Genomic DNA, 23,317 nt, shown 5'->3' on the forward strand with positions numbered 1-23,317 from the left:
AAAAGGACTTCAAAAATGTATGGATAAAGAGATGCCTAACTCATGAGGAACTTGGATTACTAAAGAAGAGGGAGGAGGCAAAAACAAAGAATGAGGAAAGATCAAAGGAAGAGAACACATTTTTTTTTTATAATTAGAATGCAGGTTCGAAAGTGGTACATAAACAGGAGGGAATAAAATGGAGTAAGGTAGTAGACCCAAGTCATGACAAGTATGTAAACTAAGATGATTAAGTTGATATACTCAAATGTAGATGGAATAGTATCTAAATTACTAGAGATGAACGATTATATCAAAGAAAAGGAACCACATATTGTTTGCCTAACTGAAACAAAATCAACACCAAGGATATCAAACGATACATTAAACCTAGAGGAATACAATATATGGAGAAGAGATAGGAACTTTTAAGAAGGAGGTAGAATTATAATATTAACAAAGAAAAATCTGCAAGTCAAGGAAATAGAACTAGGTGTACCATCACAGGTAGAACTGATAGCGGTAGAGATTAGTATGTCTGTAGGGAAAGTTTTTTCATTCATTGCCAGACGCCATGTATCCCAGACGGGGTGGCCAAGGGCTTAGAGTTAATTGTTTTACAGGGAGGGGCACTAATCCTCCACCAACCCCACTTGACACGTAGGGATGCCAACAGTATATTGTGGCAAATTTATACATGCCACCCAGATCAAACATTTGGGAAAAAGGAGAATATGAAGACCTGGCAGAGAAAACTATTCAAAATTTAAGAGCATTACTACATAGAATGGAGGAGAAATCTGAAAGAATTATACTAACTGGTGATTTCAATACAAATATAAATTGGAATACTCTAGATATAAAAAGCCAGGAAAGCTGTTGGGAACTAGAGCTCCTGGACCCTGTGCAGGAGTTTTTCCTAACACAGCATGTAAAAGAATGCATCAGAAAAAGAGGACTTGACATACCATCAGTACTAGATCTTATATTTACTAGGAAAGCAAATGATATTGACAATATAACGTATCACCCTCCATTCGGCAAAAGTGACCACACAGTATTAAGTTACAACTTAAGGATTTCATATGACATAGTTAATAGTAATGAAAGTTATAAAATATGCCTTAATTACAAAAAGGGCATTATCATGACCTAAAGAAATACTTCTTAGAAACAGATTGGGAAAAAGAGATTAGATGACAAGATTTAAATGATATATATAGAAAATTCTGTGAAACAGGAGTCCAGAAGTACACCCCACAGCACAAAGAAGCAGAAAAGAAAATAAAGAAATGGTTTAATACAGAACGTAAAAATTAAAAGAAAAAAGGGATTTGTTGTTGAACAGATACAGAAGACACAATATTGAATGGGCATATAACAACTATAAACAGGCAAGAAACGATTATACAAGAATAAGGAAGGAAGCCCAAAAACAGTTTGAGGAGGACATCGTAAATAAAAGTAGTGATCAACCGAAGCTATTATACAGCAACATCCGAAGTAAAACCAAAGTAAAAAATAAAATACAATCCATTACAGATGAGGGGATCACTTACACACAAGAGAAGGATATTTGTGAAGCACTAAGTAAGAATTTCCAATCAGTTTCTTCAGAAGAAAATAATTTTGAGAGGGATTATATAGAACATGCATGCCCACACATACTACCAGATATACAAATATCAGAAAAAGAAATACAGAAGGAGCTAAGTAAATTAGACAAAGGAAAAGCAATTGGTCCTCATGAAATTTCATGTTGGGTGCTACATGAATGTGCAAAGGAGTTAAGTAAACCATTATTTTAAATTTTTAAGGAATCCTTGGGACAAGTAAACTACCTTATATTTGAAAGAAAGCAAACATTGTTCCCATATTCAAGAAAGGGAATAGACAAGATCCACTCAACTACCGACCAGTATCATTAACCACTGTTGTAAGCAAGGTATTAGAAAAGCTGATAAGAAAAGCTTGGGTAAATCATCTAGAGGAACACAATATCATAACAGAAAGACAGTTTGGTTTCAGGAAGGGAAAATCACGTGTTAATAATTTGTTGTGCTACCGTACTATAACAGAGTAACAGAAACATTACAGAACAGAGAATGATGGGTAGACAGTATCTATTCAGATTTCAAGAAAGCATTTGACACAGTACTGCAACAAAGACTTTTATGGAAACTGTACCATCAAGGAGGAATCCAAGGCAGACTGTATTGTTGGATGCAAGAATTTCTCAAAAAAAAAAAAAAAAAAAAAGGAAAAGAGAACAGTACTAAGGGGAAATTACTCATCATGGAGAGAAGTGACTAGCACAGCTCCACAGGGCTCAGTGCTGGCACCAATTATGATTTTAGTGTATATGAATGATATGGACAGTAACACTGGAAATGAAAGCTATCTAAATATGTTTGCTGACGATGCAGAAATACAAAGGAGAATTACTAACACAGACTTATGTAAAGAGCTACGGGAAAAATTAAATAAACTTCATGAATGGAACAATACATGGCAACTGTAATTCAATGTGGACAAGTGTCATGTAATCAAGTTTGGTAAAAGTTGGAAAAGACCTGATTGGGATTATAAGTTAAAAAGCAAAACCCTACACACATCAGAAAAAGAGAAGGACCGAGGTGTGATTATCAATAACAGACTATCTCCGGCTGACCACATCAGTGAGAAGATACGGAACATGTATACACTGCTTGCAAATATGAGAATAGCATTCACATACATAAATGAAGACATGCTAAGAAAGATAATAACATCATTCATCAGACCAAACCTGGAGGATGCGTCAGTGGTCTGGAGTCCTCATCTAAAAAAACACATAGTCTAGATAAGATTGAAAAAGTTCAAAGGGCCGCTACAAGATGGGTACCAAGCTTAAGGGATCTAAGCTATGAAGAAAGACTAGAAAAACTGAATCTACCTACACTACAGGAGAGAAGGAAAAGAGGAGACATGATTACGCTATACAAATGCATATCAGGGCAGGAGAAAGTAGACATAAATGATTACACAACCTATGGGAATGCATCAGCAAGAGGACGCTGCAAAAAACTGCATAAAAAGAGAGGCGATAAAGACGTAAGGAAATTTAGTTTCCCAAATAGGGCAATTGATCAGTGGAATGCACTACCGAATGAAATAGTGTGTGCCAAAACAATTCATAAATTTAAGGATATGTAGGATAAAAATGGTTTAAGACACGGGACAGTACGAGCTTGACTCATTCCTGTAAAGATACAATTAGGTATGAACAATTAGGTAAGAACACACAGATACAATGCCCTGCTGTGCCCTGCACGTGGATGTAAGAATGGGACGGATGAAAAAAGCTGATGTTTTGATTCTCAGCCCTCGTCCCCCAAATTAAAATCCACTATAGTTGTTTTAGTATTGTAACATTCATATAATTTAAGAACATTCTAATCAACATCGGTGCAGCATGTAATAAGAAGCCTGAGTCAATATAATGTGTATGATAGTATAATACCTGACAAAGAAAAGAGGCGAGGGGATGGCATATCATTAATTTTTGTCGTGTTAATCATTTAAGTATAAAAGGCCTCTCCTTAGAATAATCGGACAATATCAAGAATAAACCATATAAGGTGATCTTATTAAAGTATTAAGTATGTATTCTCTTCTGTGAAGAGAGCGCTGGATGCGAGAGGGATGTCTGTTGAGCAAGGAAGAGTGGCTGTGCGTGACAGAAATAAATGGAGAGAAATTGTGAATGAATAAATGATGACGCAGCCCTGAGGGGATATTCTCCCGCATTTGGTCTGATTAGCTAGTCAGGTCAGGTGCGAGAAAGGGGATGGGTCTATTATGATGTGGCAGGGGTAAACCAGCTCTGCTGTCGGGCCCTGCTGCGGATGTCACTGATTGCACTGTGCATTTGACCCTTGTGTGGTGTGGTGCGGTGAGGATCTGCCCCTTCTCCCCTTTGGGGCTAAGATGCGAATGACTGTGTTTGAATGGATGAGTAAATGGGGAGTGTGTCGTCCTGTCTCGGCTACCTCCCTTTCCATGGGGGAAGCAGCCTAGGTATATAGATAGATAGAGATAGATTCTTTAATGCAGACGAGGATTTTAAGTGGTTTGAATTATACGTCAGTGGGTGTTTCAACGTGGAATGTAAAAAGTGCAAATGATGAGGTGAAAAAGAGATTGCCCAGGTGCTTGAGAGTGCAAAAGTGGACATATTTGGATTAATGGAGACTAAATACGGAGGTGAGAGTGTGTGAAAGTGGGAGTATAGGTGGGGTGTATGTGCAGGAGTAGGTTTATAAGAATGAGAGGGCAAAAGAGGGTGTATGTATTGCTGCGTGCAAGAAATGGAAGGAGAACATAAGACTGTATGAGTCAGTTGATTAAGGATTGTTTAGGTAAGATTGAAAGGAGGAATACAAACGTGGGCGATTGTGTGTGTATGTGCGCCAACGGAAGACCGTGGGAGCAGAGTGAAAGAAGAGTTCTAGGCAAATGTGGAAGTCTGAATGGAAAAGTTTGAGAGGAATGAGACAGTGTATCAGAAATATGAATGGAAAGGTTGGAATGTGAGGGTGGATGGAGAAGTTGGTGAGTGAGGTGTACCTGCAGAAGTGGATGAGAGTGACAGTGCTCTAGTGGACATTTATTGTGCAGGAAGGAGGTTCGTGATAGTCAATCGCTTCCTTAGGCATAAAATGATCCATAGATGTACATGGCGAGTGATGGGAAGGGTGGATGGTGAATTGAATGAACGGAATGCAATTTCTGAGTATTTGTGTGTGTGGATGAGAGAATGAGAAGAGATGTAATACATACAAGAGCATACAGAGTATGGAGGAGTGAACTTTCTCACCACCACCTGGTGGAGGTGAAAGTCAGTGTGCTATTGTGATGGATGAATAAAATGAGAGAAGGACAGGAGGAAGTCAATACAAGGATAACAGAAAGGTTGCTAGAGGATGGAAAACGGGCAGAAAATAAGATAGAAGTGAATGAGCAATTGGGTAAATATGATTTGGAGCAGGTGCAGGAGGTGGAAGATGTGTGCAAGATATTCACATAAGAAATCTGTGCAAGTGACATGGTGTGTGGGGTGAAGAGAAGACGAAAGCGGGTCCAAGAAACAGCATGGTGGAATAAAATGATGAAACAGAATGTGTCGCAAAAGAAGAAAGCAAATAGTGAGTCGGTGGAAGGCAAGACCATGGAGAAAGTTGAGAGATAAAAGATAGAGATATATGTACTAAGGAAGAGAGAGGTGAAGAGATAAGGGAGTGTAAGAAGAGAGTAGATGAAGAATATGGACAGAATCTGAGTGTAAAATGGATGGAATGTGGGAAAGTGTTCTGCAAGGAGGTAAAGACAGTCAAACAGAGTAATGAAGAAGTTTTTGTCAGGAACTGAAAGATAACGGTAGACTGATAGTGGAGAAGAGATATAAAGTAAGCATATGGAGATAACACTTTCACAGGAATGTATATGGTAGGATACTTATTTACACAGTTAGGGAAATAACACAGGAATTAGCTGGAGAAAAACAGGGAGGTTTTAAGAAGGGAAGAGGTTTTTTTTTTTTTTTTTTTTTTTTATGTGACCGACTCTGGGCATAGGCTTCACAGCCTGCTTTCAAGGCCCAGTAGTCCTCCTACGTACCGCACACCTCTACATGTCACCACTTTGGCGCTAACACCCACCGTCCATATTGAATACATGCTAGGGCTGTCTCATACAGGACTGGTGTATTGGTATTAGCGGGGGTATTTTTACGACATGTCGGCGGGCCTTCTGGTATATCAGTAAAGTCTGATTTTATGAAATTCAAATCCTTAAACTTGTGTAGATGAGATGATCTTTAGAGGTAAAGTTACTAGAGAGGTGAGAGGAGTTATATGCGGCCTTCATGGATTTGGAGAAAGCATATGACAGAGTGGAAAGACAAGAAATGTGGAAAACAATAAGAATACATGGAGTAAATGGAAAGCAGTTGAATGTCGTGAAGAAAATGTATGAGGGTGCTTATGCTGCACTGCTTGTGGATGGTGAACTGTGCGAATTTTTCTATCTGAATGTTGGATTCAAAAAGGGATTTGTCATATCTTAATGGTTGTTCAGTCTGTATATGGATGGAATTGTAAAAGAGATGCAAGGTAGGCTATTGGGTGTTGAAGCGGCCCTAATGAGAGAGAGCAGAGTTTGGAAACTTCCTGTTCTGTTGTTTACAGATAATACTTGTTAAGTGAATACAAACGGGGTCTGCAAGGTTTGATGAATGAGTTTAGAAGAGTGTGTAAGAAACGGAATCTAATGATGAATGTAGGGAAGACTAAAGTTTTGGTCTTTGAGAGAAATTAAGTAACTGAATCCACAGTGTGGTTGGATGATGAGGAAATGTAAAATGAGAGTTCAGTTAGGTACCTGGGTAGTATGGATGGAAGTTTGGAGGATAAAGTGTTTGAAAGGGTACAACAGGGAAGAAAGGGTGCTCTTTCTTTGAGTGCAGTGATAAGAAATAAAGAAGTGAGAATGGAGGTAAAAGAAGTCGCTGCATGATAATATTGTGATACCAGCTCTAACGTATGGAAGCGAAGCTTGGACCTTGTTGGAAGGACACAATCCAAGAGTGAAAGCAGTGGGAACGAGTTATTTCAGAGGAGCTTGTGGAGTTACCTGGAGAGACAGAATGACAAATGAGGATGTGAATGAGCATTGTTGTGTGGATGTGGATGTGATTCAAAGCATTAGGAGATATAAACTGAAGTGATTTGGCCTTGTGGAGGGGATAGAGAGCAGGAGACTAACGAGGAGAATGTATGTGAGTTAAGTGGAGTGGGGGAGAGGCATGTGAATGACAAGGATGAGATATGGAAAGAAGGATGGAAAGCTTGTGACAGGGAGAGCTGGAGCTCTCGTTTCATCAGCCCTCGGGACTAGTTCCTGACCATCTCCCTTTGCTGAATCTTTTTCAGTGTTTCAGTAGCACAGACAGTAGGCAAACATACTCTCCAATACAAGTTTTTCCAACTGTCAATGCCAAACTACATGCACGTTACACACTACACATCCTACGCAAAATTAACAAAAAAGGGCATTGTTCAACCAAGCCTCGGAGTCCCCTGGTGGGGGGGAGGGACGTAAATGCCCCCACCATGTGCCCCTCTCCCGGTGACGACCCAGCGAGATGCCTGGAACCATTGTGTGCTTCACTTCTTCTTTCCTGCAACATTCGAGGCGGGAGCACCACCTCTCCTCCTCTAACCCTCACCTTCTCATCCTAACTGAGACTCAGCTGTCTGAGGCAACTGATAGAAATCCTTCTCTGTATCCTCCTGCTTTCTCAATACTCGATATAAAGTCAAAGTGGCTGTTCCGTATCTATACGCAAAGACTTATTTTGCCCTCGTGTTCGTGAACTTGATTCTTCTGAATTCACTACTCTCTGGCTTCAGCTTTCCTGTCGTTCTCTGGCTAAATATATCTGTGCTGTTTACTTGTACCCTACTTCTACTAACTTTAGAAAATTCTTGACTTTCTTACATCTGCGATGGAAAACATCCTATCCATTTCTACTTTCTCTAAAATCTCCATTCTAGGAGATTTCAGTGTTCACCACCACCTTTGCGTCTCATCTCCTTTCACTGATCCATCTGGTGAACAGGCCTACATCTTTTCTATCCTTAATAACCTAGTGCAGCTTGTTCAGCACCCTACCCATATCCCTGACCACCTTGGAGAGAGTTACAACATACTTGACCTCTTCCTTACAACTAATCCTTCTGCTTACACTGTAAATCTTTCCACTCCATTGTGCTCCTCTGACCGCAATCGTATCACCTTAACCTGTCCTATTGCTCCAGTACGGCCTGTGGACCCTCCAAAGAAACGTCGGTTGTGGGACTTTGGAGCTGCTGATTGGGAGGCCCTCAGGCAGTACTTCTTTGATTTTCCCTGGAATGATTTTTTATTCCATGGCCGAGCGCCGTCTGAGTGTGCCTTGCGCATTACGGAGGTTGTTCTCACGGGCATGGAAGCATATATTCCTTTCTCATATCCTTTCACTACACTGTATAATGCAAAAAAATAACCTTGATTATATCACACTTGTTCTAATGCTGTCTACAACAAGGAGAAGGCCTACAAAAGGTACCAGGGCCAATCACTCCTGAATGTCACCATTTTTATGTTTCTGCCAAGAATTATGCTGTCTTCGCCTTACTAAAAAAAACATATATATATATATATATCATCCATACTCAATACTCTGAACTCCCCAACTCGAATTCTTCCCACTCCTTCAGGCACCTTGCCAGAAACCTTTCTAACATCATTACCTCATCATCTTTCCCTCCTCTTTTCCAGTCTGATGGCTCTGTCCCTATTTTTTCTACGGATATAGCAGAAATCTTAGATCAGACCTTTTCCTCCAACTCCACCTTAGACCATTCTGGTGCTGTCCCTCCATCTCCTCTGCCCTCCGACCTCCTCATGTCCAACATTAAAATTTCGTGAATTGAAGTATTTTCTTCTATCACTGGCCTCAGTATTAACAATGCCTATGGGCCTGATAGGGTCCCATGTGTTGTCCTCATGAACTATGCTTCTGTGCTTACACCCTGCCTTGGTAAACTCTTTTGTCTTTGTCTGTCAACCAGCACCTTTCCTTCTTGCTGGAACTTTGCTCTAATTCAGCCTGTCCCAAAGAAGGGTGACCATTCCCAGTCCTCTAACTATCGCCAAACTGCTGTAACATCCTTAATTTCAAAAGTTTTCGTGTCCGTTCTTTACAACAACAACAAAAAATAAATAAAGGATCTTTCCTATGATAACCTTCTTTCTGAACATCAGTATGGGTTCTGCCAGGGATGCTCCACTGTTGATCTTCTCACCTACCTTTCAGACTCCTGGTCATCCTCCTTTCGGGACTTTGGAGAGCGCATTGCTATTGCATTTGACATGTCAACGACTTTCGATCGAGTCTGGCATAAATCTTTAATTTCCAAATTACTTTCCAATGGTTTCTATCCTTCAATCTGTGCCTTCATCTCTAGCTTCCTTTCTGGTCATTTTATAGCTGCTGCTGCAGACGGCCACTGTTCTTCCCCTAGAGCTGTCAGTAGTGGTGTTCCTTACTGCTCTGTTTATCACCAACTTTCTTCCTTTTATTCATCAATGACTATCTAAGCTGTAAATCTAAATCTTTCCACTCATACCCTTATAACTCCTCCCTTCATCTTTCCATTTGCTTCCTGCAGCATTCATCTCAGCAGTTGCTTCAACAAGTAAAGGATGAGGCTATGGCACACTTAATGTCTGACTTAGCTCATGTCTCTGATTGGGATAAAAGTAACCTTGTTGTTCTTAATGCATCAAAAAATCAATTCATTCATCTGTCAACCTAACAAAATCTACCTCAGGAGTATCCTCTAATTTTGAACAATATCCAGCTCAATCCTGCATCATCTTTAAACATACTTGCGGTTGTATTCTCTCTGGATTTATCTGGGAAAGAACATATTACCTTCCTTGTCAAATTTGCTTCCAAGAGATTGGGTGTGCTAAGCCGACTCCGTACCTTCATTACCCCTGCACTGTTGAGTTCATAACGCTAATGTGTGGTGAGGCTTCCAGCACACAACTCTTCGCAGTAATGTGGAGTCAAAGGCTTTTCGTTTCATTAACTCTCCCCTTTTTTTTTCTTTTTTTTTATGTGCTCGACTCTGGGCATAGGCTTCTCAGCCTGCTCACAAGGCCCAGTAGTCCTCCCACATATCGTACACCTCAACATTTCACCACTTCGGCGCTAGCACCCACCGTCCATATTGAATACATGCTAGGGCTGTCTCATACAGGACTGGTGTATTGGTATCAGCGGGGGTATTTTTATGACATGTCGGCGGGTCTTCTGGTAGATCAGTAAAGTCTGCTGTAATGAAATTCAAATCCTCCCTTCAACCTCTGTCTCTTCATTGCACTATTGCATCTTTATCTCTTTTCCATCGCTACTTAATGGTCCCTCTTAAGTGTCTGCTTGCATCCCTCCACCACTACGGCAGGCACGTAGCACCCGCCTAGCAACAAACTCTCATCCCTTTTGTGTCCAACTCTCTAATGCGGGAGTTAACCGCTACTCTTAGTCCTTCATGTATGCAACATGTCAACTCTGGAACTGTCTACCTCTTTTTGTTTTTCCTACTGCCTATGATCTGCAGTCTTTCCAACGCAGTGTGTCCAGGCATCTCGAAATGAATGGACTTGAATTTGGCTCTCTTATGTTGTTTTTGTTTTTTCATGAAGGAATTTGCAGGCTTCTGACCTTTGGTTCTGTCTTTGGCGCATATATATATATATATATATATATATATATATATCATCATCATCATCATCAGCCGTTGAGGTCCACTGTAGGACCGGCTTATCCCTACCGAAGCAGGGACGATACAGCCAATGTATCTCTACCCAGTGGCTTAGGCTGTCTGGTAGAGACTGTACGTAGGGTGACAAGTGCTTGTGATTGTGATTGTAGTGTTGTAGTGGCTTTGGATGTGTGTGTAGTCTATAAAATTAGTGTAATCGGCCCACCTTAAGCCGATTGGGTGCAAGCATACTAGTATGCGACACTGGTTCAACCAGAGCACCCTTTGTGTCCGCCAAAGTAGCAAGTGGCTTGGTGAACTGAATCCCAAATTTTTACAACTCTGGCGGGAGGCGAACTCGCGCTCACCAGCGTGCTCAACGCACACTCTACCACTATACCACAGAGGCTCCATACACACACACACACATAATATTTATACATACAAATAAATATATATATATATATATATATATATATATATATATATATTTATTTATATATATATATATATATATATATATATATATATATATATATATATATATATATATATATATATATATATATATATATATATATATATATATATATATATATATATATATATATATATATATGTATGAATCAGAGAAAGATAGATTTTGGAATGATTTAATACGTGTAGTGGGTGGTATGCGGGATGATGAGATAGTGATTTTGGGAGGGGACTTAAATGGTCACGTAGGTGAAGCAGCACAAGGTTATGAAAGAGTGCATGGGGGATGTGCGTATGGTCTAAGGAATGCAGAAGGGGAAAGGATACTCGAGTTTGGGGAGGCAACGGACATGATTGTGTGCAACACATATTTTAGGAAAAGAGACAGTAGGTTAATTACATATGAGTCTGGGGGAAATAGCAGTCACATAGATTATTTTCTGGTTAGGAAGGCCGATAGGAGGTTAGTGAGCGGTGTTAAAGGTATAGGAAGTGAGGAGTGTGTGCAGCAGCACAAACTATTGATTTGTGATATGGTGCTTAAAGAACAAGTGATGAAAAAGAGGACTTATGTACCTAGGAGGAAAATATGGAAGCTGAAAAACCAAGTAGTAAGGGATGCCTTCTATAGCGAGTTGAGGAGAGTGGTGGCTGAACAGGGAGCTGTGGACAGAGGCGTTAATGAACAGTACAGGGCCCTCAAGAACAATTTCTTGAGAGTTACTGACGTAACATGCGGCTGGACAAGAGGACCACCAAGACATAAAGTAACTTGGTGGTGTGATGAGGGTGTAGAAGCTGCAATTAAGGAGAAAAGAAGGCTTTTCCGGGAATGGAAGAAGGGTGGTAGCAAAGAGGAATATTTGGCTGCCAAGCATAGGGCTAGAAGAGAGGTATACAGGGCAAAGTCTGAGTCACAGAGACAATTACTTGATAACCTAAATCATGGGGAAAGGAAAAATATATTTAGGGTGGCAGGTCAGGTGAAGAGGGATAATCGGAATATCATAGGTGAGCACTGTGTGAAGAATGATGAAGGAAGGGTAGTGGTGAACAGCGAGGATATTAAAGATGCATGGAGAGAGCATTATAATCGGTTGTTGAATGAGGAGTTTGACTGGGACAGGGAAGGTTTGGAGCCAGCAGATCCAGTGTCTGGCCCTTGGCCTTTGATTGATACTGCTACTGTGAGTGAGGCAATAGGCAGGATGAGGGTGGGGAAGGCAGCAGGTGTGTCTGGGTTGACTGCCGAAATGTTGAAGGCCTCAGATGATATAGGGGTGAGTTTAGTCACTGACCTGATAAATAGGATTATTTATGAGTGTGTTGTCCCAGATGATTGTCTGAAGAGTGTAATTGTAAATGTGTATAAAGGAAAGGGTGGTGCCCTGGAAAGAGGAAATTATAAAGGTATAAAGCTCTTAGATCAGATAATGAAGGTAATGGAGAGAGTTTTAGAAGGTATGATTAGAGAAAGAGTGAATATTGATGAGATGCAGTTTGGATTTATGCCAGGTAGGGGGACCACTGATGCCATATTCATTGTTCGACATCTTCAGGAAAAATATATTGATAGGAGAAGGGACCTTTATTTTGTTTTTGTTGATTTGGAAAAGGCCTTTGACAGAGTCCTTAGAGAGGTGGTGAAGTGGGCAATGAGAAAGCTTGGCTTGGAGGAGTGGCTGGTTAGGGTGGTTTTGGCCATGTATGTGGGTGCTCACACCCAGGTGAGAGTGAATGGAGATTTGAGTGATGAGTTTTCCGTGAATGTTGGTGTGCATCAGGGGTCAGTCTTGAGTCCCATGTTGTTTATCATGGTACTTGAAGCCCTTTCACGTGACTTTAGAAACGGACTCCCGTGGGAGTTGTTGTATGCTGATGATTTGGTGTTGATTGCAGAGAATGAAAGGGAGGCGGAGGAAAGGTTTAGGAAGTGGAGAGATGGTATGGGGCAAAAGGGTTTAAGGGTAAATGCAGATAAAACAAAAGTGATGATATCTAGGGTTGGTGGCGGTACTGTCAAGGACGAGGGAGAGTGGCCATGTGCAGTTTGCCACAAGGGCGTGGGAAGTAATTCCATCTTGTGCGGTGTGAGTGATAAATGGGAGCATAAGAGATGTAGTGGTATCAGAGGTAGACTGCGAGATAATGCTGATTTTATGTGTGCGGCGTGCCGGGGTGAGCAGGTGGAGATTGTCAGACGTGAAAGGATTGAACTTGCTGGTGAATCTCTTGAGTGTGTGGAAGAGTTTTGTTATTTGGGAGACATATTGTGTGCTGGAGGTGGGGCTGGAGCTAGCTCTGTGGCTAGGGTGAGAAGTGGTTGGAAGAAGTTCAGGGAGCTCTTGCCTCTCCTGACATTGAGAGGGCTCTCCCTACGTGCTAAGGGGTCTTTGTATGCAGCATGTGTTAGGAGTGTAATGCTGTATGGCAGTGAGACCTGGGCAGTGAAGGAGGAAGATATTCGCCGGCTCAGACGTACAGAAACGACAATGATTAGGTGGATGTGCAGTGCGTCCCTGCGTCCAAGGCCTGGAGGGGCTGGGTTTACAATGGAAGAGTTGAGAGGTAGGATGGGACTGGAGTGTATTGGTGTTGTGATAAGGAGAGGTAGATTGAGGTGGTTTGGACATGTGGAGAGGATGGGGGATGATAATTGGGTGAAGAAGGTGAGAAGTGTTAATATTTGGGGTGGGGTTATAAGGGGTAGACCGAGAAAGACATAGGACGAGGTCATTAAGTGTGACCTTAGGGATAAGGGACTGAACAGGGAGGCTGCAATGGATCGTGCAGCATGGAGAGCCGCCATTAGGTGACCAAGGCCGACACATGCAAGCATGTTGGAGCCTTTAAAAACGAAAACGAAAACGATATACATACAAATATATATATATATATATATATATATATATATATATATATATATATATATATATATATATACTTTATATATACCGTATATATATATATATATATATATATATATATATATATATATATATATATGAGAGGGGACTGTGAGCGGAGGGGGAAGGCAGCGAAATGGCGGGGGACCGAGCGACATGGAGGCAATTTGTTTGTGGTTTGTGGCCACTTCTCACGGGATTAAGGCGTCTGGCAATAGATATATAGATTGGATGTATGGCCCGTTTCACTTAGCGCTGTAGCTGTCCAGTTCCATGGTTTTATTTTCCTGTCTCTGGAAAGTCCAGTATACTCCTCGTTTTTTAAAGTGTAAACCTGGATGACGATGAAAATGATGTTGAAGATGAGTATTTGATTTATATAGCCAGACGAATTAATACCGATGGAGTTGCCACGAACGTATCGCCTGAATATCACACTTCTCCTCCATCAGGTTGCCCATTATCCAATTCACACCATCACATATACCTGTCCATCCCATTCCTCAGTTTCATCCTTGGTGGATGGATGGATCAAGGTACTTCTCTGAATGCGATTTGACACCTAAAGTAAGAGTAGTTGTAACAGCAGCAGCAGCAGCAGCAGCAGTAGTAGTAGTAGCAGTAGTAGTAGAAGTAGTAGTAGTAATCATATTATTTATCAGTTATGACAGTTAGTATGACATAATGGCTATGATGTTGATGTTTTGGTTGACGAAAATTACCTGCATTCAGTAGAGTTGTCATCGATGACGGCGATGAGTGAATTTGTACGTGATAGGGTCTTGTAAAGGTGGTGTAGAGTGTGGAGATGGTGGACAGGCAGGCGAGTGAAGGCTAGCAGTCTCGTTGTCTGGACAAGCAGGAGGTGGGTCTTGAAGGAGAACTCAGCAAAGGCGGCGAGGAAGGCTGGGTCATCACTCACCACCACCACAGTCACGCAATACAACCTCGTCACCAGCTAAACAAAACCTCCGTTCATTGTTCTAAACATTGCTTATATATTGGTTTCAATTCAAACTTTGATCACACAAAAATGTATATTGATATATAGACTTCAACTATAATGTAATGGATATGCAAATCTAAATTCTAGGGTCCCATTGACACGAGCCTGAAACGAGTTTTGAGGCATGTTCGAAACACCACTTCCGACATGTTTTTACATACATGTTTGAAGTATCTCCTTTGGACTTTCAAACGCGTAAACTTGTTTTGAGACATGCTATCATCACTGGTGTGAACGTTTCTTGCCGGGAACAGGTTTGGGGATAACCAGTCCAGCAAGTTTACGAACATGTTTCAGGCGCGTTTGGAAGCAGGTATATAGCACGTTCCTGGCATGTTTCTAGCATTGTTTCTGGCAATGTTTTAGGCACCATGTGGACGGGGCTTAAGTAGAGTACAGTAATATACTGACATTTATCATGTATCTATACTTCACACTACCATCATTTCTACACAAAGGGATAACACGCTTTCTATCTATCTATCTATCGCCAGACGCCTCAATCCCGTTTGGGGTGGCCACAAACAAATCGCCTCCAAGTCGCCCTGTCCCCCACCATTTCACTGCCCTGCTCCCAACTCACACCCCCCTCTCTCATATACCTCTCCACCCCATCCCTCCATCTCATCCTCGGCCTCCCCCTCCCTCTTCCGCCCTCCACCTCACTCACATACACTCTCTTCGTCAGTTTTTCACCCTCCATCCTCTCCACATGGCCAAACCACCTCAGTGTGTTCCTCATAACGCTTCCTATCACATCCACATCCATACCACAACGTTCCTTTATATCCTCATTCGTCAGCCTGTCTCTCCATGTGACTCCACAGGCTCCTCTTAAATAACTCATTTCCACTGCTCTCACTCTTGACTTGTGTCCTTCCAACAACGTCCAAGCTTCACTTCCATACGTTAGAGTTGGTATCACAATACTGTCATGTAGTAACTTTTTCACTTCCATGCTCACTTCCCTGTTTCTTATCATTGCTTTCAAAGAACCAGCAACCTTTCTTCCCTGCTGTTCCCTTTCAAGCATTTCACCCTCCAAACCTCCATCCTTACTCATCACACTACCCAAGTACTTAAACGTACTCACATTTTCCAATTTCTCACCATCCAACCTCGCTGTACATTCACTGACTTCACCTCTCTCAAAGACCATCACTTTACTCTTCCCTACATTCACCTTTAGATTCCGTTTCTTACACACTCTCCCAAACTCATCCACCAAGCCTTGCAGCTCCCCTTCGTCTTCACTCAACAACACAGTATCATCTGCAAACAACAGTACAGTGAGTTTCCAAACACTATCCTCTCTCACCAGGGACACTCCAACATTCACTACCTTACCTTGTACCTTTTTTATTACCCCATCCATGTTCACATTGAACAACCATGGAGACATGACACATCCCTGTTTCAACCCAACTTTCAAAGAGAAAAATTCACTTAGTTCACCATCCACACGCACTGCAGCCTTCACACCATCGTACATACTCCTCACAGCATTCAACAACTTCCCATCTACTCCATATATTCTTAACACTTTCCACAATCCTTGTCTATCCACCCTGTCATATGCTTTCTCCAAATCCATGAAAGCTGCGTACAACTTCTTTCCCTTCTCTAGAAACTTTTCCACTAAAGATCTAGGAATGAATATCTGATCTACACAACCTCTTCCCTTCCTAAAGCCTCCCTGTTCTTCTCCAACTAATTTCTCTGTTCTTTCTCTAACTCTGTCAATAAGTATCCTACCATACACTTTTCCTATTATACCAAGAAGACAAATGCCCCTATGATTACCACACACTTCTTTTTCCCCTTTTTCTTTGTACAAGGGAATAATTATACCTGACTTCCAATCCTCCGGGACTCTACCTTCCTCCCAGGCCAATCTGCACATCTTCCACATCCATTCTACTCCTATCTCTCCCCAATGCTTCAGCATTTCACCACGCACTCCATCAATTCCTGTGGCTTTCCCCGATTTAACTTTCTTCATTGCTTCCACAACTTCTATCCTACTGATTTCTTCCTGTCTTCTCACCTCCCTCCTTCTCCCAGCCATTCCCCAGCCACTTATACTCGCATTACTTCCATCCTCTATGTTCAAAAATTCCTTGAAGTGTTCTCTTTAGTGGAAAAGTTTCTAGAGAAGGGAAAGAAGTTGTATGCGGCTTTCATGGATTTGGAGAAAGCATATGACAGGGTGGATAGACTAGGATTGTGGAAAGTGTTAAGAATATATGGAATAGATGGGAAGTTGTTGAATGCTGTGAAGAGTATGTACGATGGTGCGAAGGCTGCAGTGCGTGTGGATGGTGAATTAAGTGAATTTTTCTCTTTGAAAGTTGGGTTGAAACAGGGATGTGTCATGTCTCCATGGTACTTCAATCTGTACATGGATGGGGTAATAAAAGAGGTACAAGGGAGGGTAGTGGATGTTGGAGTGGCCCTGGTGAGAGAGGATAGTGTTTGGAAACTCCCTGTACTGTTGTTTGCAGATGATACCGTGTTGTTGAGTGAAGACGAAGGGGAGCTGCAAGGCTTGGTGGATGAGTTTGAGAGAGTGTGTAAGAAACGGAATCTAAAGGTGAATGTAGGGAAGAGTAAAGTGATGGTCTTTGAGAGAGGTGAAGTCAGTGAATGTACAGCGAAGTTGGATGGTGAGGAATTGGAAAATGTGAGTACGTTTAAGTACTTGGGTAGTGTGATGAGTAAGGATGGAGGTTTGGAGGGTGAAGTGCTTGAAAGGGTACAGCAGGGAAGAAAGGTTGCTGGTTCTTTGAAAGCAGTGATAAGAAACAGGGAAGTGAGCATGGAAGTGAAAAAGTTACTACATGACAGTATTGTGATACCAACTCTAACATACGGAAGTGAAACTTGGACGTTGTTGGAAGGACACAAGTCAAGAGTGAGAGCCGTGGAAATGAGTTATTTAAGAGGAGCCTGTGGAGTCACATGGAGAGACAGGCTGACGAATAAGGATATAAAGGAGCGTTGTGGTGTTGATGTGGATGTGATAGGAAGCGTTATGAGGAACACACTGAGGTGGTTTGGCCATGTGGAGAGGATGGAGGGTCAAAGACTGACGAAGAGAGTGTATGTGAGTGAGGTGGAGGGGGAAAGAGGGAGGGGGAGGCCGAGGATGAGATGGAGAGATGGGGTGGAGAGGTATATGAGAGAGGGGGGGTGAGTTGGGAGCAGGGGAGTGAAATAGCGGGGGACAGGGCGACTTGGAGGCGATTTGTTTGTGGCCACCCCAAACGGGATTGAGGCGTCTGGCAATAGATAGATAGATAGATAGTTCTCTCCATCTGCTCACTTTTTCTCACTTCTTCACTAGTAATCTACCATTTTTATCTTTCACTCCCCTGCTAACTTTACTTCCACCCTGTCTTACTCTTTTCACCTCTTTCCAGAACATTTTCTTATATATATATATATAAACAAAAATGGTGATCTGTAAAAGGCAACAGTTTCGATCAAACTAAGATCCTTCTCAGGTATAAACAGAGAGAGTCTATGCATATATATATGTATATATATATATATATATATATATATATATATATATATATATATAATGAATGGTTTCGTTTCATTTACAGAGGCTTCAACATGCTTCAATATGATGTCCTTGGTCACCTAATGGCGGCTCTCCATGCTGCTTGACCTCTGGCAGCCTTCACATTCAGTAGTTCCTTATCACCAAGGTCACTTTCTATAACCTCATCCCTGGTCTTTCTCGGTCTGCCTCTCGCACCTCCCTCCCCCACCCCAACGTTGACACTTCTCAGCTTCCTAATCCAACTGTGTTGGAGTTTGTGCTTGCCCTGGAACTCGTCCTGCTACGTGGAGCTCCCACATGTGCCACCGGCCCGCACCTGGGGCTTGGTGGGCAGCCTGACTCAGGCCGTGCTAGTGATAAGACGCACCCATGCCTTGGCCTCTTAGAATTAATCTCAAGCTGGCTTCACTGTTTCTATCTCCCTCCTGGTCCTCATCCCAGCATGGCACAGTGGAGTTCTATATGTGACTCGGGCAGCGCCATGAGTGTCCAAGTAGGTGAACCCAGAGCCAAAGGACTGATTTTGCCACGTGGTGCCGGAAGACTAAGTGCACTGCAACATGTACAATTTGCCACCATCCCAGGTACTACCTCCAGGGATGGGGACAGCTTACCAGCCAGTGTACCAAGCCCTACACCCGGAAGCACTGGCCCAGTGATGAGTGCCAGCACCACCTGCAACTCCCGGTAAGGCTACCATGAGAATGCTGCAATCCCAGTTCAAGGCGTGGACCCATAGCATCAGTGATACAGCAGTGGTTGCAGGTGGGTCCCACCCTTGGCCGCTGGTTATGTAAGATTGCTGTGTGACTCTGAGGTGCAACAATGCATGGACGCATGGGTGGCCAAGCATAGATTCGAGGCCATGTGCACAGAGGAGGCTGTTGGCATGGTGAGGAGCATGGTGGTGGGCCCCAGGTGCACTGTGGGAGCATGAAGGAGCCCAATGATAACTTGTGTTATATGTGGTGAAATGTAGAACCAAGGTGGAAGAGTGTGATTTTAGGTGCCCCCAGTGTTCTGCAAATCTCGTCGATTTCATGCTATCAAAAAACATTGTGATGGGGCTGTGCAACATCAGTATGAAAACAGAAGTACTGCGGCAAATTCCAGTGTTGCAATCTATGGAAGAAATCACAAACACCTGTGAAGCATTTGAATCGGTGGAGAAAATGGCGGGAGTGCACAGACATAGTGGAGTGGCAGGTTCTTCAGTGATTGACGAGAAGGAAACGGAAGTGGTTGGTGCCATTCGGTGGTAGTAGTAGTTGTTCCCTAGGCAGTCTGGCTGAACAGCCCCGAGTCCCTTAGAAAGGCCATGGCCGAGACCGGGCTTTCCCACAGCGCTCTCAAAGAGTGTATGTTGTGTTGTTGGCGTAGGTGATTGTGTTCAATGCAGTCTTCCATAATGTGCTTAATAGTATGGGGTGCTGTGTTGCATCCTGGACAGGCATCAGCGACGGAGTCATCCAGCCTCTTCTGGTAGCCTGGCTAGGTGGACCCTGTCCTCACGAGGAAGATAGGATTCAGAAGAGTGGATGTCAGGAGGCTGTGCATGCAGCTGTGTGTTGTCTTTAAGTGACTGAATGGAGCGGCGAGTGATCTGAGTGTGGATATGCTTCTGGAAGCTGGTCTGAGGTGGGCGAGAGGGGAGAGTTGACAGTATTTGTGTATGATATCGTGTGCTGGGTGTTGTTTTGATGTTCCTTGGTGTAGGTGGATGTGCTGCCATGTACTGTAGTGGATGTTGTGGGTTTGTGGAGGCTGCAGCAAGAAACTGGGTGCCTCTCATGTCTAGGTGATCCTTGACTTTGAGGACTCTGGTTTCTTGATGTAGGTGGTCTCTGGGTGTAGTAGCTGTGCAGCCTGTGATTATTTTTAGGGCTTTGTTCTGTATGGTCTGCAGAGTGTTGTAGTGTGTTTTGGTCAGGTTAGAAACCCAGGCAGGGCTTGCATAATTCATCACTGAACGTATGTATTGTTTGCATACTGTGGTGGTGGTTTCTTTGTTGTGTCCGAATGTTGTATGGGCAAGTGACCTCAAAGCATTGAGTCTTGGTGTTATTTTATTTTTAATGTTTGTGATGTGTTGTTTAAATGACATTGATGTATTGTATGTTACACCAAGGATTTTGGGTGTCTGTGTGTGTGGTAGGGGAGTATTGTTTATGGTAAGGTGTGGGATGTGACTGTGTTCTGCTGTCCAGTTTGTGAGAAGAGTCACTGTAGATTTGGCTGGGGCTATTTTGAGCCTGTTTGTGGTGAACCATTCGTGTAGTGTGTTGAGGTAAGGTTGAATGATGTGTGCAGCTGTGTTTGCGTTTTGGTGTGTACATGTAAGTGTTATATCATCTGCATAGGAAGCTATGTGTATCTGTGGAGTGTGGGGTGTGGGTACGTCGTGCATGTATAGATTAAAGAGTGTAGGGGACAAAACAGATCCTTGGGGGACGCCGTTTGTGAAGTTTCTGATGTTAGAAGACTGACCAGCAAATGTTACGTGTGCATATCTACCTGCTAAGTAGTTTGACAGCCATCTTTTTGTGTTATTGTGCATGTTTGTGTTGAGTATTTTGTTTGTGAGGTTGTGGCGGGGGATAGCATCAAAAGCTTTGCTAATGTCTAGTGTGACTAGGAGTGTTCTGTGTGGTGGCCTAGCTGAATTTATGCCATCGAAAACTCTCTGTGTAAGGTCTGTAAGAAGGGTGTTTGTGGAGTGTAGTGGCCTAAAGCCATGTTGTGACTGGGCTAGGGGAATGTGAGGTGTGACTAGCTGTAGTATCAGTCGTTCGGTGACTTTAGAGGAGGCGCAGAGGAGTGTGATGGGGCGATGTGAGGGGGGGAAACATGGGGTCTTTGTTGGGTTTAGGGATAGTGATGATATTGCCATGCTTCCAGATGTTGGGTATTATGTTGTGTGAGTAGCTGTAGTTTGATATGTTGGTGAGTGCTTGTATGCCTTGTGGTCCTAGATGTTTAAGGTGAATGTTGCTTATGTTGTCTGGTCCACAGGCAGATGAGTGCTTGAGGTTGTTAATGATGTGCTTCGTCTGGTTGTAAGTGAAAAGTGCGTAGTCTGGGTCTGTGGGGAACTGTCTCTTACGTCTGATGATACGTCGGTCTTCCGGATGGGGGGTTATATGGCTGACTTGTGAAAAGTGATTGATGAGAGTGTTTGCTTGTTGTTTGTTTGAGGGTATGGTGTCTGTTGTTGTGATGGCAGCTTGTGATTGTGTGGTGTTGCTGTTGGAAAGTGTGATGCTGTTTAGTGCTTTGTAAAGTTTGCTGATGTTTGTTTTGTGGTCGTGTTTGGAGGTAATTTTTCCAGTTTAGTGTTTGCTGTTCTGATATTTTACTGTTTATCTGAGTGTTGAGTTCTTGTATTTGTTGTATGATGTCTTGTGTATGGGGTGTTGGGGAGTGTCGCAGTGTGTCCCGTTGTCTGATGAGGCCTTGAATTTCTGGTGTGAAGTTGGGGTTGTGTCTCTTTCTGTTGACTCTAGGGATGTGTCTTTTGTCTGCATTTTGCATGATTGTATTGAAAGTGTGCACAGTGGTGTTGATGATTGTGATGGGTGTACTGTTTAGTGTTTCGGAATGTTCTGTTTCAGTTACAAAGGCCTCCCACTTGGCTCTCTTATAATTAGTGTATGTGTGTTCGTGGCCAGCTGGGGTGATTCTGGTTTTGGTAGTGATGATGATTGGGAGGTGATCAGAACCTAGGGCTTTGACCACTCTCCATGATGTAGTGGGGGCGAGGTTTGGGGAGTAGAAGGTGATGTCTGGAGATGATGGGAGGAAGAGGGCTTGGTGTGGGATATGGGTATGTTGGTCGAGACTGTTTAGTATGAAAAGATGATCTGTCTGGGATTGTAGTACCAGCCCTCTGTCTGTGTCAGGGTTGTTGACATGCCAGGCCGATGACTTGGCGTTGAAATCACCACCCAGGATGATGTTGGGTATGTTAGTGATGTGGTGTATCTGTGGAGAGTAATTGTGTGGTACTGTGGGGGACGACTGGGAGGGAATGTATGTGTTAGCGATTGTTATGCGTGATTTGTTACCAGTGCATATTTTAATTGATTGTGGTGTCATGTGGGGAGAGAAGTGACTTTGTGTGTGCACTGGTATCTGCAAAGTTGATGGATTTGTGTACCAGGGTGATGAATCCGCCGCCACCGCCATCGGCCCAATCTTGTCGAATGGTGAAGTTATAAAATGTCGGTGTTTTCTGTGCTCTGTGTAATTTTGTTTCTTGTAAGATGGCAATGTGTATGTTCTGTTGTTTGATGAATTGTGTGAGTTCATGTATGTTGGCGTTTATGCCATCTATGTTTAACCCGCCCCATCCCAACCACTTTTCCACCACTGACTCCCCCCAATCCCGAACAGTTTTGGAAAAATATTTTTTTGGCTCAAACCTCCGCTTTTGGTGAGAAACATCGAAAATTCATAGAGAAATCGCTCACCTGAGGTTTAAAATACTCGATACAGGTAGGAGTACCTCCTTACCTTACTGGGTTTTCTAACAGGCTGACACCAAAGAAAACGAGTTCTATGGGAGGATAACTATTTCACACCACTCATAAACGGTATTTATTTATTTACTTCGTACGATTTTATATGTAATATGAGAGTATATTGGTTTTCAAGCAGTAATATAGGCATTATAAGCATTGTTTCACTCACTAACTCATCACCATACCTGACCTTTTTTTGCCACATTACCTGATCATCATTTCTGACTGTTTCTTCCTCTAATGCTATGTAAAGTTTGTCCTCCACATTGTCATTGATTGGGGAATCACTCTGGCCCTGAATTTCGTACCGTGGCATGACATGGCTTTACTGGCCAGGTCACTGATAACAGGTGAATTGCTGAGACAATGGCATGCAGGGGGGGGGAGGTCATGCTGGGTAAGGCATTGTCCCTGCCTGGCATCTTGTAGAGGAAGGTGTCACGTGTATACATACCAAAAATCACTTGCAAAAATTGAAATTTGTGCAAATTAGGGACCTTGCA

At 42.7% G+C, this 23,317-nt stretch overlaps 2 protein-coding genes across 2 annotated transcripts in view; both read right to left on the reverse strand.

Moving 5' to 3' along the window:
* The window catches only part of LOC145406091 (glutamate receptor-like), a gene marked incomplete at its 5' end in the record, with an annotated part of 94,397 nt that extends 79,842 nt beyond the window's left edge, over nt 1-14,555 (reverse strand). Inside the window, one exon of the mRNA XM_080277285.1 lies at nt 14,440-14,555. Coding sequence (XP_080133411.1) covers nt 14,440-14,555 — 116 coding nt within the window. The remainder of the gene's footprint in view (nt 1-14,439) is intronic.
* The window catches only part of LOC145407423 (uncharacterized), a 583,744-nt gene that overhangs the window by 528,248 nt on the left and 32,179 nt on the right, over nt 1-23,317 (reverse strand). The gene's annotated exons all lie outside the window — the stretch shown is intronic.

The sequence above is a fragment of the Coenobita brevimanus genome, chromosome 8 (genome assembly GCF_032717465.1).
Source record: "Coenobita brevimanus isolate Jiangsu-jjx chromosome 8, ASM3271746v2, whole genome shotgun sequence".
Taxonomy (NCBI): Eukaryota; Metazoa; Arthropoda; class Malacostraca; order Decapoda; family Coenobitidae; genus Coenobita; species Coenobita brevimanus.